The sequence below is a fragment of the Propithecus coquereli genome, unplaced genomic scaffold (assembly GCF_000956105.1).
Source record: "Propithecus coquereli isolate 6110/MARCELLA unplaced genomic scaffold, Pcoq_1.0 Scaffold40, whole genome shotgun sequence".
Classification (NCBI taxonomy): Eukaryota; Metazoa; Chordata; class Mammalia; order Primates; family Indriidae; genus Propithecus; species Propithecus coquereli.
The window spans coordinates 4,814,390-4,833,143 of NW_012149730.1; the positions used below are offsets into that span (position 1 = coordinate 4,814,390).

Consider the following 18,754-nt stretch of genomic DNA (forward strand, 5'->3'; position numbering starts at 1 on the left):
CTCTACCACAAATAGAAAAATTAGCTGGTCGTGTTAGTACATGCCTTAGTCCCAGCTATTTGGGAGGCTGAGGCAGGAGTTTGAGGTTGCAGTGAGCTATGATGATGCCACTGCACTCTACGCAGGGTGACAGAGCAAAACTCTGTCTCAAACAAACAAACAAACAAACAAAGGAGAGACCTTATTCAGTGCAAAGATTTCCAAGTCACTAGCGTCATACTTTTGGTCTATTACATAGAGCATACTCTTAAATCAGGAACATAAATAATTCTTTCAGGCAAAAGGATATTGCAATGAATCACAGAAGAGTAAAGCTTAAACATGATTAAAAACTAGAACCCATGGTGATTCTGCAGAATTTGTTCATTATGATCCCTTAGAATATTATAGAAAGTAATTATTAAAGTAGTACCCCATTTGGTTCTTATTAACATTTGATTTCTGTACAGGGATCTTTTCGTTCCCCTAAAGATAATATTTCAAATGGTTTTCTAGCAATACTCATGCACTGTTTGCCTGGTTCTGACACTTTGCGGCTATGTGGACGTTGCTGTTTTTTCTGCAACAATGACACTGCAGTTACTGTTCAAGTTTCAGGGCTGAGTTGCCATAAGGGAGTCAGCATCTTGTTCCTTACCTGGTCTTTTTGTGGAGTGGTATGAGTCCACCAACACATCTCTATCAAAACCTGATGGCTGAGGTGCTTGTTTGATCCCTATGAGCAGAGATAACGAGAGGGAATAAATATATGGCAAAAATGCACTAAACATTCTTTTCCATGGAGACTTGGTGGAGTTGCCAATAATAATGTGCATTCTTTGCAGAGCAGGGGCACTGATGCTCTTGTGTCCAGACACTTTAATTGGCTTCTACTATCTGGCTATAGAAAAAATTCAAAACCCTGCATTCACTGGTTGTGATATTTTCTCTGTAGACTTAGCATTTGATTGTGCATTGTGGTTTTCAACAACACTCATCCCACACTGTCTTTCCTGGGTGATATTGCCTCCCCAAGGAGAATTTCATCTGTGTTGATTTGCCACTTTTTGCCAATATTCATGGGTAAATTTTGTAGTTTAAAAAAAAAAATTCACCCAACCCCTCCATTCCCATTAAAAAAACACACACATGCATACAAAACACCTTAGAATTTCAATGTGTTTGGGTTTATACTTACTGAATTGACTTTAAAAACATTCCTGGAGAAGCACTGGCTATCAGGCTGCTGAGGCCACAAATGATCTTTACCTTTGGGATCTGTAAATTAGTCCTGGGCAGGCCTAGAACTCCAAATATTATTTGGAAGAAACTGATCTAAAAATTTCTGTGGCATTTTGTCTCCTAAATCCCTCAAACAATCCAGTGATTATTACTCAGCCATTCACCTAGACACCTAGGCTTCGATTTTGGGTAGTTATTCTAGGGTAAAGGGAACCAATTTGGTTTCATCCTATTTTTAAAAATTATTCTTTTATAAAATAATCTTCCCTTATATGGCTGATAGTCTTCATTATAATAGAAACAGACATTTTTAGAATGTAAATAGTAAAAATAGCTTTAGATATAATGGCTTGTCCTAAAAAAGAATCCATACTACTTTGAGGATTTGACTACAATTTACATATTAAAAATAAGAATGAAACATTTAATTATTATACTAGTTAGTACATTAACAATGACAACCACATGACAAAGATAATGACAACACCTTGTTTTGAGGGTGCACCATGGTCCAGAGCCTGTGTAGGGACATTACATACTCAATCTCATTTAATGGGTGGGCAGATACCTTGATTGAATATACCACAGAAGCTTTGCTTGCCAAAAATTAGATGATGTTTTCACATTAAATTATGAAATTTGGGAGATAAACCCTATATTGCAATCCCATACCCCCTGCTGCTTGAATAAGAGATAAGATATAAAACCACGGAGAATGGTTATATGGAATCACAAATTAAAGCTTGCTTATTTGTGGTAGAAAAAAAAGTGTCTCTGTATACAATGACTATTTTATGGCTAATCCCACAGGCGTGGCACAAACAAATGGCTCATTAGTCTTCTTCCTGTGTCCCACTGTCAGAGGTAATGGGGCCAGGGAAATGGCTCATTTGAGTGGATACTCTGAGAATGGCAAAGCGAATGGAAAATACTTCCATTTGTGTCACTGGGGTAACTTGGCTTGGTGAGGTTTGATTTACCGCTATTTCTTGAAGGTAAAAAAAATGTATATAGTCTATAAGGCTAGTAGGCTATGTGTGGCTTGGGTAGATCCTTCTTCACAGCCTTTTCTCCCAATCTTTCTACCCCTTGAAAAACAAAGTATTTTGATCCAATACTGTGCAAGCACTGACATATTCATTATCTGATTTGACCCTTACAACCCTTCTGTGTGGGAGATGCTATTCATGTCCCACAGATAAGGAAGCCCAAAGCAAGGGGAGATTTAGCAGCTTGTCCAAGGTCTCACAGCCACTGGGATTCCGTGTTGGGATATGCCTGGCTCCAAAGCCTATCTCTTAAGCACTAAGCGGCATAGCACAAAGTATTTTCGATCTTCCTCTAATTGTTTTCTTCCTTCCATTACTCACAATGATCAAGTGACTAGAGCCTTAGAGCCCTCTACTCTGTCTCTTGGGTAGGCTGAGCTGCCATCACTGTGTGAAGGCTACAGGGCCATGGCTGGCAAGCATGTGTCCTCCAGCCACGCCACCAGAGTGCAGGACTCAGGAAATAGTCCAAGGCTAACATCGGTCCCCAACTGGACACATGCAGATCCACCAAGCCACAGGGTAGGTACCTAAAGGGGCTGGTGAATTAGAGACTAGAAGCCCTGGAGAGAATCTGAAATTCTACAGGGTTACTTTATGCATAAGACCAAGGATACAAATTCCCCTGACCTCTTTTCTAATCAAGGGAGAAACTGGAAGAAACCAGCCATTTTCTGTCACTTCCTGCATAGATGGAAACAGAACATTATACTGCTATGATCCTTAGATGTAAGTACCCAAATCGATAACCAGATGCTGAACTAGACTTTCTTCATCCTTTAGAAGTGAACACAGGGCAGTGGTGTAGGAAAACACTGGGAAGGGCCCTGCCAAAGGTAGCCAGGGGCTCAGTGGAAAGATCTAGGGACAGGAGACTGAGCTCTAGCTCTGGTCTTGCCTCTCTGGGACCAGCTACATTTTGGGCTTGTTGCCTGGGCCAGAACTGGAGAGGCCAGTGAGCATCTGTTGCCTTGAGTCAGAGGAGAGCAAATAAAGGCCAAAGGTAGCAGAGAGGCAATGGGGAGAGAGAGGAGGAACCAGGAAGAGCGACACTGCAGAGAAGGAATCCTCGGGAATTGGCACCCAGTCTAACAGTCTGGCCCTGGCTGTGACCTGAATTCTTTTTCCCTCAGGCAGGATTAATGGACACATCTTCTGAAGGGCAGAATCATCTCTGTAAGCATCAAGATGTGAGCCTCAGCGTGAGCCTCCAACTGCCCTAGGGGAGTTCTCCAAAAATCTCTGGATTTATACAGTTCACCCATTAGCAGTTTGTTGTCCAAAATGAAGTAACAGTTTGAGTATTTTTAACCATGGTAACAAAAACTTTGCAAACACACACAGTAAATTGGGAATCAATTTTTAAATCTATCAGCGACTCCATTCCCTGTGACTGAAAAGGGGTGATATTTATGGATGATTGGCTTCCTCAGCCTTGTCCCCAAATCTTAGCACCTGGCTAAAAAGCCAAGGGCGGTGAGCCAGCAGACGGGACGATTTAGTCACAGCCCAGAAAAACACATTTTTCAGCCCAAGGAGTCTGGGTTCTCACTGTGAAGCACACACACACGAGGGTAGTAAACTGTGGTTTCCTCATTAGGGTGTAGAGGAAGGAGTTCGCGGCTCAGGTATTTAACGATATCTTCCAAAGCACACGTACTGACATGGTTTCAGAATTACACTCTGCCTGGCACACAACGGGCCTTCAATAAATGTTCATTGTTTGAGTGAAAGAATAGCCACACACTCCGCAGCTTCCTTCTTCAGGGAGAAAGTGAGAGAGATTGTCTAGCACATGGGTTGGCAAACTTTTGCTCTAAAGGGCCAGACAGAAAATATTTTTAACTTTGTGGGCCATATGGTTTCTGTCACAACTGTTCAACGCTGCCATTGTACTGTGAAAGCAACTGATTACATAGATAATCATGTTATCTGTAATTTCTGATTTTTATGCCATTTACTTCATTTCCTTACTAGTGCATTGGATAAAAGGTCACTATTATATTCATTAGAAGTGTTGAAAGTAGGAATCCTTGCTGTATTCTCAATGTTTGGAGAAAAGAATTCATTCTTTCACTGTTAAGTAGAATGTTAGTTGTAGGCTTTTCACAGATGCCTTTTATTAGATTGAGGAAACTTCATTCTATTCCTAATTTGCTGAGAGTTTTCATTATGAATGAATTTAAAACTTTTTCTAATGGTTGTTTTTGCCATCTACTCAGGTGATCATGTGGTTTTTTCTCCTTTATTCTGTTAATGTGGTGAATTGCATTAATTTGTTTGAATGTTAAGCCAACCTTGCATTCTTGGGGTAAATTCCTTTTGGTTGTTATGCATTATTAGACATGAAGATGTACCACCCAGACCTCCATTCAAGGCTATTTCAGCTGAGGCTTACCCTGAAGGAGATGACAGCTGGATGCTGTCTGGTGACCACACTCCCTGCAGGTGGGCAGCAAGTCCTTCCCTGACAGGGGAACCCAATAGATAGACAATGGAATACAGACTAGGTATAACAAAGTTTGTCTGGGGAGGAAGATGGAGTAAGGAAAGGGGAAACAGTGAGTTCAGTTTTGTCTACCTGTGTCCACCAGCCCAATTTCTACCAGTAATTGGCTGATTAAATTGAAGAAGCCCTGATACAAGATATTATTCTTCCAAAGCTAAGTTGGATAAGTTATTATTACAAAGTTGACTATGTGTACACAGAGGTAATAGAGACCCATTTGTGATACTAGTGGCTTTGGAAAAATGTTTATATTGTTGATAAGATAAAATATAACAACACTTTGTTTCCCCTCTGAAAGACAGCATGTTCCTAATGAGAATCAATGTCTGATTATACTGAAGGTTAATGGCTTTGTAGCTTCTGTACTTATTCTTTCATTTGCTTTGTTGACTTCTAAGTGCTTTCTTCTATTTTTACTTATTTACAACTTCCAAGAATTATTTGAATATTAAACAATTTGCCCTACCTTCCTCCCAAAAGGATCTGAGAGAAGGTGGCTTTGTTTACAGCCAGATTGTTTATGTCAATCTGAGAAATTATTTCTAATCCCACAGTTGGGATGAATAAAAGGACCATCTGAGATACTGGAATGCTTCCTTGCTTTTCATGAGTCAGGAATTTATAGCATTGGCCTCATTATTTGGTTTGAAGAGAATTTCTAGAATTTCAGATACCAGTACAAAAAAACACACTGTAAAACAAACCTAGACTAAATATCTTTAGGTATTATGTATATCCCCTTCTCATTAGAGAACCATCATAGGTTGACCAAATATACATGTGCTAAATAAATTTTAATTTTCATGCTTTTTAACATAAATAAGCACAAAATTTATACTATTAAAAATATTTCAAGGGAATAATACAATCCTTTGTTAAGGCATCTAATAACTACCATTTAACCATGGAGTAAATTGAGTGTTTGAACTTTTGTCAGATCACAGATCAGTATTCTAGTTTTTCTACAATGATACCTACTCCCATAGATCTGACTGGATTCAGGCTTTGTCAGCTTAAGCTGGATGCTTTGAAAACATTAATATGACTATAACCAGGGTAACCAATTGTTAATTGCTGTGGTTAAATCTGTTTCTTCTTGTTTAAATTTCGTATTCCAGATTGCTAACAGATGCAGGTCTTTAAAAATATATAATGGTACTTGTAAAATTATAAACTTAAAACCCAAGTAATTACAGTTCAAAGACCAGCTTGTGTATGGAAAATATTTTGAAAGTAGGAAAAACAGCTATTTTTATTATTTTCATTCAACAATTCATATTTAATCAGGATTTTTTTAGGAAGCAAAACTGTATACAGTATAATTAATTTAGTGGACTAGGTTTAGAAAAGTGAAAATTTTTTCTTTAATATTTTCAGAGACACTTGAAGTTTTGATTTTGGAATGAGTTATATTTTTCAATTATAGTTTTACTAAGAGCTTCCAAAACTGGTAAAAAGGAAATTGAAATGTGAATTCAACAAAATCATAAAAGTTGAATAATAAGATTTGTAGTTTTGACAAGATCAAAAAGGAATACATTTATGATCATTACCTGTTCCCACTCCATTCCCACTGGGCATCCCACTGGGTTTGGGTCTGGTGGGTCTTGTAGTTGTCCTATTCAGAACTACAATAAAATGAGAAATAAATAATTCAGAAATTTTCTTACTAAACATTGGTAGCCAAGGAAAACAAAACTTCCTAGAGAACTGAAAGTCATTTAACTACGTAATAAAAAATGATGGCTTACCAAAAAATATGGTTCAGAAAATAGAAACCACATTCTGGTACAAAAATCATAAACTTGAATTTGGGAATAGAGAGATGAATTTGTACTCTTAGGTGACCACTGGGCTTTAATACTTGACTTGAAAAAATAACAAACAAGGGAATTTATATAAGTGGGAAATATCTTGCTTCATTTATAAGCATTAGATACATTCTGAAAGGGATCTGAAGAAAGATCAGGACTACATATGTCTAATGAATAACAAAAAACCAAAACTTGAAATATATTTATTTGTCGAGACGTCAATTCATAACTCATGAATTGGCAGTCCTTTCATAGGAGTCTCTAGGTGCAGATGTTTCATTATAATAGTCCTTGCACAAGTCCATTGTCAAATACAGAACTTGATGAAATCACTTAAATTTCTCTCCTGCTCTGTAGAAAGCCATAGCATCGCCAAAACTTTAAGAGGTTACCTATTTTGTAGTCCATTTAGAAGACTCTTTAAAGAGGAGCTCTAAGTGTATTGTGCCTAAGTGAGTAAACTCTTGGAGTTACATTGCATGTGCCTTTGAATCCACATTCTAATTGCTCTCAGTGCCTTAGCTTCCTCAGCTGTACCTCACATGGCAAACAATCACTGTTAGCTGTTATTGTTACTGTTTCATTATTTTGTAGAAGTGTTTACTGTAGCCAGCCACACATTAAGCTTTCAACAGCTATTATGACACAAAAGTCACACGGGGATACATTTACTTATAAAAGATTTCTGTGCCTAATTACCTTTAGAAGTTAGAGGATTATAGCAACATATATGGGCTCTCCACAAACCAAAGAATATTAAAAAAAAATCATTTGTTCTTTCACGTGCCTGGAGATACACTCAACATTCATTTGTAAATGAGTTTCAGCATTTAGAACTTTAAGAAGACTCCTTAAAATCACAGAGAAAAAGGACAGAAAATACCAGAGTCTTTGATCCAACTTGTGCTTTAGTATAGGAGGGATTTAATCACATGAGTCAAATCAGCCCCTCCAAGTTAATTTTTTCCTAAACAACCCCCAGTGAGGGAGATTCTAGGACCTTTGGAAAATTTAGTAAATTAAAATTATTTCCCAATATATAATTATAACTTTATTTTTGCTGTATAGAATCTGTGACAATTTTTTTATCCTCTAAAGGAATCAATAAAAATATTTTCTGAGAGCCTTTTTATATTGAGAAGGACCATCTTTTCTTAAGAGAAAAATAACATTTGAAAGTAAGTGATATCAAGTCATAGCTAACTGTATGCCATCTCTGTAAGTGTCATGGAAAATTAAAGGGATGTGTGTGATTTATACACAAACACTATTTTAAAAATACTTTTATATTGCTAAAGTTTCATAATGGCCTCCGATTCTGATCATCCTTAAAAACCTCAGTCAAGTCTTGTGACTTCCATGGACAAGTGGAAGTGGCATCAGTACCTCTCCACTTATCCACAAGGATCAGAATTTTTTGTGTCCTTTATTGCAAGTTAAGAATATATTCCCCCCTTTGGTATATTTGGTTGTTTCAATCCATTTCATATCTTTCCCAGCCTTCGGATTATTTAGGCCATCAGAGAAAGAGAAACAACTTACCAGGTCTGATGCGTGGTTTCTCTGGTGTTCTGGGCCTCACGGGAGTAGTGTACAATCTGTGTGGTGCTGAAAGAAGGAAACACTTCATATTTAATAACCAACACTCCAAAGTCCACTGAATGGAGATCTAGCACCCTCGGTACCAACAACTCGTACAATTTGCTTGGAAGTAGAAAGAGTGTTCTGAAATTCTCAATTATGCATTACAGACTTCATGCTAAAGGAAAATAAAACAGGTGAAAATATTCATGACTGAAAATTAAAGATGCACATAGTCTCAATGAGGTAGGTCATTTGTAATGTGTGTTAAGGATTATCATTATGCAGTCCATGTTTTGCAGGAGCATTCATTTTACCACATGGTTGCTTTACATTATAAACACATAAGCCATTCATCCGTCTGCCTGTCCACCCATCCACCTATCCATCCACGTCTCTCAGTAAGGAGTCACTCTGGGACATTATTTTGCCAGAGAAGACAAGCAATATTAAAGGTAAAAAGGGAAATCAATGTTAAGGTGGGTAAGAAGAAAAGAGTAGGAACATGTGATCTCTATCAAATTGTCTTTGCTCGTAAAGCCTGAAATGAATAAATACTCAGTGTGATCCACAATGCAGTAGAAACGAGAACAAATGACATCTGGTGCCCTGTCCATCAAGAAAGGGCAAGCAAAGAGGAAGAACTCAGATAAGCCCTGGGACCACCTCGTTGCTTTCTGGCCCTGCCATCCAGGGCCTGCACGGGAAGAACTCCTAACGAAGACTTGCTGAATGAATGAATGGAAGAGTGGGCGACCACTATACACAGGCGATTTTGTGAAAACCTGCTGAACAATTTTTGCTTCCTAAGGTTTTTAAATTGTGCATTCATCCTGGAATTTGTTCTTCCTACCCCTGCTCTCCTCTGCCCCTGCCCCCCTAACCAGACACTGGCTCTTCCTATCAACTTTCTTGGTAATGCTTCTTTAGCCAAGACTAGAAAAAATTTTCTTGCAAACTGTGTAAGTAGATTACACCATCTTGATGATTTTGTTCACATCTTGAGTGGGTGTTTATGTAACCATAAATCAGCAATGCCTTGCCCATCAAGTTAAAAAAAAAAATGCCTGTGAAATAGGTTATAATGTAGCTCATTTATAAATTTCCAATGTAAAAATTGTGATGAGCAGGATTTTGCTATGCTGCAGGCCAACAGCAGATAGGTACTGAAATTCTCTATAGGGTTAGCCTGGGCCTTCTGAAGTGTAATAAGCAGAATGAACAGAGGTTGCTATAAATATTAATTCTCACAGACCCTAAAATGCCTGATGATGATTTGCAAATATTGTTCTTCAATTTTATTTGACAGTGGTAGGAGTCCCTGTCAATTTAACCTATTTTAGCTTTTCATGTAAATCCCTTTGCATGTTAGATTGCTTTTGCTTAATAATAACAAAAAAAAATACAGGGTTCATGGTTCTTCTCTCATTCTAGACATACATGAATTTTAAAACTTTGGATGGGAAAGAGACTCAGAGGAGAGCGCAGAAATAATCATTCATTGTTTCAGAGCCCCAGAATCAGAATTTTTGTTTTAGTTTTTCCATGGCCTTTACTTAATCTGAAAAGAACTTTTTGTAAAAAGATGAAATATAATTTAAGTTTAGGTTGTGAGTTACTCATACAGCTCATCATCAACTAACACATGGCTCTAGGGTTTCAGTTTTAAACATAAAAACAAAAAAAGGGCTAAGAATATAAGAAAAAAATTAAAATGTATCATACAAATATGTTAAGACAATTCATATAATGATAAAAGATCTTGCACATATACACAATTAACTGTGAAATTTATATGTAAAAAATATTTCAGAAGGAATTTAATAAAAATTCCACATACACTAGTAATGGTGACACAATATTGACATTCCCATTAAGGTAAAAAAAAAGCAAAACAAGGAAAGAGTAGTCCTATGATCTTTTAACCTCAATTCTGAAATCCATAAAACTCTAAAAAGCCAAAATCATTTTTTTTTCATTTGGCAACATACCCTGAGATGGATGAGAGTCTTTATTTATCCTGCTTATGGTAAATATCCACATATTTTGCTATAAAAACACTGCGTTTGATGATGAGAGCCCAGCTATCTCCTATTAAACCAGATAGTAAAGAGATTTGCAAAAACACAAAATAATAAACATACAAAGATCAAGGTGGGACAGGATGTAACACAACAGACCACCTGCTGTTAATTGTTGAAGCTGCAAATGGGGTTGGGGGAGGGCTGCCATCATCATGCCTCTGACTTCCACATATATTTATAAATAAATAAAAAGTGAACAAAAATTTAATAAAATTTAAAATATAATAAAAAGTTAAATCAAACAAATAAAAAAGATTCAGAAGATTTAAAGGAACTGTCCTATACCATAGAGAATCTTTCGTAGTCATGTTTCTTTAGAACCAATATTACTCCATTGACAAAATAGATACCTTAAAATTTGATTTCATTATCATTTCCTCTTATTATTTCAAACTTCTCCTCTCAAATTAGTACTGATAATGGGTAGCATACACTTATTTGTCTTCTAGCTCCTTAAAAAAAAGCTTGCTTGGTTTTTTTGTCTTATTTTTGGAGTCCGACCATCTAATCGAGGTAGAGATGGGCAAAAGGGGTCATTACAAAAACCCACTGAAGGATCGGAAATCCACAGTGGTTATAACCCTAGCAGGATAGACAAACATAAAAAGGAAAGGACTTCTGAGAGAATATGAAGATGAGATAGAGCTTTGTGTAGGTGAGTTCACCTCCCCCAAAATAGGAAATCACAGAAAAGAAATAAAAGTAGGAAATCACAGGGAAGAATAAAAGAAATCACAGAGAACACTTCCCTTGATGTTTAAATATTATCATAATTTCAAAAATGATTTTTTCTTGTTAATGGATTTCTCAGCCCACAATATCAATGTTTCATCACGTGGGGAACATGGGAGAAAGGAAAAAAAAAAGGGGAAAGAGGAAGATTATAAAGGCTCCTATTTATCAAATATGGAAAATGAGGCAAACTAAGGTCAAACATGGGGAGGGGGAATGAGAGCTTTCATTCTTAGTTATCGGGGGTCAAGCCATCAATAATACATTCAAAGGCAAATCTCTGACTAAAGAACTGGTCTTCCGTACATTCAACTTATATTCACACAAATATTCAGATTTAGCTGATGTCCTTCACCTAAGAAATGAGAAAAATCAATTCACTGTGATAAGAAATGACATTCTGAATTTTTTTTTTCCTGATTAAAAGTAAATAAGGAAAAGTTACTATCTAGAGGTGGGTAAATACTATTACCCTGAGTCGTCTTTGCCAATTCAGTTGTTCGTGGAATCTTAGTTGCGAAGGGTTCTTGGGTGGATTGGTCTGTTTCTTCTGAAGAAAAACACAATAAAATAGCTTGTCTTAAATAATTATCATTATAAGCCTGACCAAAAAAATCCCATGCTCTTTTCTGCCCCAGGCGATGATAAAAGGATAAATTGCATTTAAAAACATGCCTAGTCATCATAACAACTCAAACTTAGTCGTACATTTTAATAACTCTCATGTTATATTTGCTGCCTTGTGCTATTATTTTAATGATTATTATAAGAATTTCTGAGAGCTTTTAGCTCAGGATCATCATTTCATGACTGGTTGTGGCTATTCTTGGATGTGGCTCATGTATGGAAGTCCCCTGTCTTGATGTATTTATCTCTGCCACGTCTCCTCCCTAACCCCTAAATTCCACAAATCATTTAGGTGAGCTGGAAAGTAAATATATCCTATGAAAAAATGTGTATTTACACCACATAAGAAGAAATGCTCTTCTATTTTCCTCATGTGAAAATCAGAGTGTATATTCATTGACATGTGGCCACGTTCCTCCTGACAAAATAAAAAAATTACTTATGGTAACATTTTCGCCCCCATATTACATTGTACAAACATAGTGAATTTTACGGTTCATTGTGCCACACACTGGATCCAAGGAAACACTTGGTGTAAACGGTATAGTGACATCTCTTTCTCTCCTCTGCTTTATTCTCCTGATTCTTCTCACAAGAAAGGTATTTGTCATAACTGGCAGATAATGGTTCTTGCTCCAATAAACCAAGACACAGTAAATAAATAGGGAGTGGAAGTTAAATAATGAGCATATTTAGTAGCGATTTTTAAAAAATGCTTTTACTTTGCCATCATGGGTGACACTGACTCTGCAGACCGAGGTTAGAGTAGATGAGTATTTTGTAACCAGGGTATATTTGCTTATTCAATTCTAATTTTTTTCTTCACAAAGGATTTCATTTTAAAATGTAATCAGTAACTTCATTGCAGCAGGCACTCACAAAGGATGGATTTATTTGGAAAGGAATAAAGGGAGGAAAATAAGGCCACTGATTTAAACCCAGCTATATGGGATGCAGCGTGGACAGGACAGAGGGGCCAACGCACACCAGCCTGGAACTCTTGCTTTCTGGTTCATTTTCAGCCAAGAGGCAAGTAAACTGGATTTTCCCATACAGTGAATACATTTGTGCCGAACTCCTTAAAAGCCTGTCCAGCTCATCCCACCCAACTCTCCTGACCTGTCCATCCTTGTTTCTCCAGGGAGCCCACCCACTCACACTCAGCAGGTTAGTCTAGCCATCTTGCCCTGCGCCTCTCTCCCGTCTGTCTTTAACTTGAAAGAACCATTTGCATCTTTGACTGGTCAACTCTCATTCTAACATGAAGACCCAGTATAAACATCACATACTCTGAGAAGCCTTCCCTGATGCCCCCAGGTAGTTTGCTTGTTCAATGTGTTGCTCATTTATCTGTCACATTCTTGGTAATGTAGCATAACACTGGGGTTAATCCTAGGAGCTCTGGTAACTGGGTGTGTGGATTCCAGTCCTGGCTCTAACGCTATCTGTTAAACCTCAGTCAAATTTTTAAAGCTCTCTATGCCTCGATTTTCTAAACTGTAATAGAACCTACCTCACAGAGTTATGTGGCTTAAATTAAAAATACTCATAGTGCATTGGCTGGGTGGCACAGAAGCAGCACTATTGCTACTAAATTCCATGTTCACATTAGAGGGTGAGCTCCCTAAGGTAAAGACTCACCTTTAAAATAGTGTTTTTTGAACTCACATCACTTAGCATTGCACGTAGCACCCAGAAAAAGCTCAATAAACACTAGACGACTCATTTTTCTTCTCAAATGCAATTTCAAATACAGAAAAAGCAACAAAAATGAACAGCATTGATTTCAGAATGTTTTCTTTTTAGAATACTTTAAATTTTGTCAAGATGTGTTAAAACATTCTCATTTTATATTGAAAATCAGTATAATATTAAAAGGACAAATATACAATTAATGGAAAAGTATCAAGTGAAGCAGAAATTTTTATAATGGTAAAAAGTAACCTTCTATTATTTGGAAACAACCCACCAACATAATGTACTTATGGCTACTATAAGGGAAATTCCTAAAAGGTAGGTCATCAATGAACTGAGATATCAAAACAAAATTTACCCGGAGTAGTTGGTAGTTCCTCTTGACTAGGACTTGGGGAAATCATAGGTATAAAAGGGATGTCTCGTGTCTCTAAAGGAGCTGCAAAAGAAAAGTATCAAGGATGTAAATTTTTAGATTTAAAGCCAGCACCAGACCAGATTGGTATTACATGAGATTCCTTCATTTGAAATAGAAAAAGGAAAGAAGAAAGTTAAGTGTTGCACAGAAGTTTCTGGAAAGTGACTATGGAATATTAGAATAATGGTTCTCAACTGTTTTTCCGCCAGGACACATAATAAATGATATTCTAGGCTTGACCCAATCCATGAGAATGCCTGGTTAAGATGAGGTATGGGTTAGAACCAGTCCTGGACAGTTAGTTGGAGCTCTGTCCCCCTCTCTCTCCCACCCAAGAGAGCGTATAGGATTACAAAATGAGTGAGAATATTGTCATTGTTGGGATAATCTTCTTGAGTCTGCTCAAGTTAAATTTTATAAATACGTCACTGGCAATTTTCAGTATTTTGACCAATATTAATAGTAATTACTTGCAGCAGTTTGCAAACTTGTCACATGCTGGTATGTTGTAACAGTACAGCCGAGAACCACTAAACCAGCAGAAATAGTTATTAACTATTAATAGATGGCACCAGTGAGGTGGACTCATTGTGAACATGGAGGTAGGTGAGGTAGATGAGCGTGGACTCAGTGATGAGCTGCCTGAAGTTGGTCTTCAGAGCAAAGCCTTTACAACATTGAAACCACAGCTTTTCTATTTTGGAAAGAATAACAATGAGAATGAAATGATGAAATGGATTGAGAAGAGATGATATTTTCACAGGATCATTTGAGAAAGATCTGCAATCTGGATGGCAGTGAAGAAAAACAGAGTTGGTCAGTATGAGAAAATCATTACCTACTGTCGTCTTTGGCGGCTCAATTCTAAAGGTAACAGGTTGCAGAACTATGCCAAAAACAAACCAAAGAAACATATTCATGAGAATTACTACCTGGTAAAGTCAAATAGTTTCTGTACTTTCTAGATGCGTCAATTTAATCATTTAAACATTTTCTAAGAACTATAATAAATATGAGAAAATCTATTAGATGCCACTCAGGGAACTTAGTTTAACTAAAACTTTAAAGTTTTCATTCATTGTAACTTTGAGTATGCACCATATTTTTTACTTAAAAGTACACTCACAGTTATAATGTAGTCGCATTTACATTTTGAAATGATATAAGAGTTGGCTGAGTTAATAATTGTGTTTTATAATTTTATCATGATCTCCTATTCAAGGAAAACACTTCCAGGGAAAATAAACTAATTATATACCGTTCCTTCATTTAACCAGAGCAAAAAATTTTCAACCAGATATATGATTAAACTTTCCCCAAAGAAATTTACATTTTATATCCATATCTTCCCCCATATTTCTTCCATATCACTACCATTAAAATATATTTATATCAAGAATATTTTTTGAAAAATATACTTCTTAACTGGGAAAATTAAACAATTCATTTACCAGGTTCGCTCTGAGAGAACTCGGGGTCTGGTTTATGGGGAAGGAGCACATCTTTTGGAACTGAAAGAAAAAGATTATAAAACACTGTGGACTTGAAATGTCATACTTGGGGTGAACTTAACCTATAGATATAAAATCTCAGAAAGAATGAATGAAGCAAAAGTATTTTCACAATAAAGACCAAAGCTGAGAAGATGACCACTCTTTTCAAAATGGAAAAATGTCACTGTGTCGGGAAGATTCTGGTGGAAGTAAAACAGAAACAAAGTCTGTCGCAGTTCATTTTGAAGTCTTTCTTGAGGGAAAAAAAAATGAGGAAATAGATAATATAATTAAACATAAGAAGGTAGGTCTCCCTCAAAATAGAAAGTCAGTTTTTTCCTGAAGTGGTTAGCTGCCACTTGATATTCATGCTATAAGTCTACTAATAGCAATAGAAAATACATTATCTTAGATAAAATGCAAAAATGGCTACAAATTGAAGGAAACAAGAAAGGCAAAAATATTGAATATTTAAAAGGAGGACAAAGTTTCATTCTAAATGGCACTGACAGTTGCTATGGGGAGGAAATAAAGCAAAAAGAATCAGCTAGTCATTAGAAGATACCACCTGTAAAGTTTATGCGAGTACTTGATAAATGCTAGTTAAATACTAGCTGTTGCTATTTTTGTCTTCCTTGTGATGTGGCTTTTAGTATATTAGGTGTCAAGCATGCTTGACATATGAGAATATGAAAACAAAAGACAAAAATGTCAGCTAAAGAATAGGCCTACTCATATCCAGTCCCTGATATCCAATATATTTTTAATGCTTGTGTTCTATTTTAGCAAAACAAAACAGTAGATTGGAAACTTGGTACCTTATTTCTCATTTGGGGAATTATCAGTGTGATTTGGCCATTGTTACTGCCAGATTTCTATGACAAAATCTCATTCCCAGAGCAGTATAAAGTACTTCTTTGACTCAGTTTCCCCAAAAGGAGGTCCTCTTCAGGCTTATTCCCTCACTGGAAAGTTCTCCTACCACACTAAAGATTTCATAAATACCAGTGTCTTTTGGTAGGCAGAGTAATTTTCTTGCATCTTATATGATGCTGGGAAAAAAAATTAGGATTCAGGCTAGAACTCTTCTCCAAAGAAAGGTGAAGAAAACTTCTGTATCATGAGGTGTGCCAAGCACCACTTTACCATTAGTGTAGAAATAGGTTATATAAAATGAACTTTTTATTATTTTGGGGGATCATATTTAACTTGCATGCCATATACGATCTTAGTTTAAGCCATTAAGTACCAGATAAATTATAGTTATAGAAACTGACAATAAACAGAAACTTGACTCAATTAGAACTTCTATGAGCTAAAAGGTGACATCCAGGGGAATTTGAAAATCTGGAATTTTTTTTTTTAAGAAAAAAGGAAACTTCAAAAAGAGCAGTGGTTGACAAAGTTAGAGAAAGCCCACTACAACAGTGAACATTTCACCTTGCCGTACCAGTTTTTTTGGGGGGGATTCAAATGGTGAAATATGAGAAATTTCCAGTTGTAAATCAAACTAAATGTTTATCTGGAGGTTGAAGAAGGAACTTTAATTTGGCTCTGCAGAGGTCATGACCATTCAAAGCAGCCTGTAGTTTATAAATACCCTAAGTAGTTATAGTACTAGACTACACAAAAAGAAGCTGGGATTAAAGAAAGGAGAAGCTGAGAAGAGATACGCTACTAATAAACACACCATACTGTAAATGCATCACTTTCTGCTGCTCTAGTTTACTGAGGAATTTAGGCTAGGGTAATGTGGATTCCAGCTGTGTAATTGGCACTTTTCTTCTTTTAACCATGAAGCAATGATTTAATAAACTGCCATAGCAGACTTCCTAAAGCAGGTGAAATCAGTGGAAAGGAAAGAAATAGAAATATTTACAGGAAAGGAATATGAATCATTCTCCTACTTGGTCCACTACAGCTCCAAGAAATTCAAGTTGCTTTTTCTTTTTCTCTTTTTTTCCTCTATGTGGCATTCCTCTGTATATTAAATTGAACTAACACAAGACTATTACGAGTGGACGATGTCTAACACAGACAAATGTAAATGAACATGCATGAATGTTTTGATAGAGTTAGAAGATAATTAACATGTTACTCTCTGTTGAAGTTGGTGCAATATGAAGTCTATGATAAGGTTTACCCTGGCAATAGGCTATAAAGAATTTGATTCTCTTAGAAAAGTAACATGTAGACTGGACGAAGCCTTTTCACTTCAAGATCCTCGATTCCATTATTTTAACTTTGTACCCTTAGGTCCAGTCTAAGAGGAAGCCCCGGTCTCCCTTCCTTTTGGAGGCCACTTTCCAGGCTTTCCCTGTGCTCTTGGGCCACCCTACCTTCCACTTCCTCTGACGCCTTCTACTTTCCATTATTTTTTATCTTATATTTTTATCCATTAGTCCATATTTCCATTTCTCCACGAGTTCCTTCCCATCCACCTGTAAAACAACTCAAATGCTCCAACTTTTTGAAAAAGGTAATCATTCCCTGGACATGGCTTCTCCTTCAAACCACCCCCTCTCTTGCTCTCATTTCTTTAATGAAAAAGTTTTTGTCTGCCTCTGCTTCCTGGTCCTTCAGTTGTGTCTCCTTCCCCCACGGTGGTCTGGCTTCTGCTTCACTGATCTCCTGCAACGATGCCTTATCTCAAGTTCTGAATTACAAAAAACTCCCCAAATTGAGTTTTTCCTTAGCTTATTCAACAGCAAAACATAACTAGTACTGATCTGCTTTTATTTATTCTGACTTGTAAGACTATTCATAATTTTCACTGTAGACATATTAATGTTTGTAATCAATGATATAAGTACTCTTAATTTTCTAAAATCTGATAATTGCTGAATTCTGAAGCCTCCGGCCCAAGGCTTTCAGATAATGGGATTCCAGACCTGCACAGTGACATTAGCAGCCTCTTCTGACTCCTCCACCTCACTGCCCCTGTTGGCCGCCCTTCCTTTCTTGAGACCATTTCCTGCCTCACCTCCCAACTCCTTCTTTAAGGTTCTCTTCTTCTTTTTTTTTTTTTTTCCCCCTCCTGAGAGAGGGTCTCAACTCTGTTGCCTGGGTTAGAATGTAGTGGCGTCATCATAGCTCACAGCAACCTCAAATTCCGGGGCTCAAGTGATCCTTCTGCCTCAGCCTCCCGAATAACTGGAACTATAGGCACGTGCCACCACGCCCGGCTAATTCTTAAATTTTTTGCAGAGATGGGGTCTTGCTATTGCCCAGGCTGGTTTTGAACTCCTGGCCTCAAACGATCCTCCCACCTAGGCCTCCCAAGGTGCTAGGATTATAGGCATGAGCCACTGCACCTGGCCCCTCTGATTTTTTTTGACAGCAACTCCTTTAATGCCTACTCCTTTAATGTAACTTTGCCACCCAAATATTTGATTTATGACTTATTTTCTTAGTCTATACTGTTTCCTGGATGATGTCATCCAAGATTTAAGAACAATCTATAGTAGACAGGTGACTCCCAAGTCTGTCTCAAATCCTGACTTCTGTTTGGAAATTCAGAAAAACATTTTC

At 37.0% G+C, this 18,754-nt stretch overlaps 1 protein-coding gene across 1 annotated transcript in view; it reads right to left on the minus strand.

Annotated features, from left to right (window-relative positions):
- Positions 1–18,754, minus strand: part of ABI3BP (ABI family, member 3 (NESH) binding protein) — a 230,812-nt gene that overhangs the window by 35,263 nt on the left and 176,795 nt on the right. The window contains exons 21-25 of the mRNA XM_012652849.1: positions 15,182–15,241; positions 13,671–13,751; positions 11,463–11,540; positions 8,136–8,201; positions 638–715 (exon numbers count right to left, since the gene is read on the minus strand). Coding sequence (XP_012508303.1) covers positions 638–715; positions 8,136–8,201; positions 11,463–11,540; positions 13,671–13,751; positions 15,182–15,241 — 363 coding nt within the window. The remainder of the gene's footprint in view (positions 1–637; positions 716–8,135; positions 8,202–11,462; positions 11,541–13,670; positions 13,752–15,181; positions 15,242–18,754) is intronic.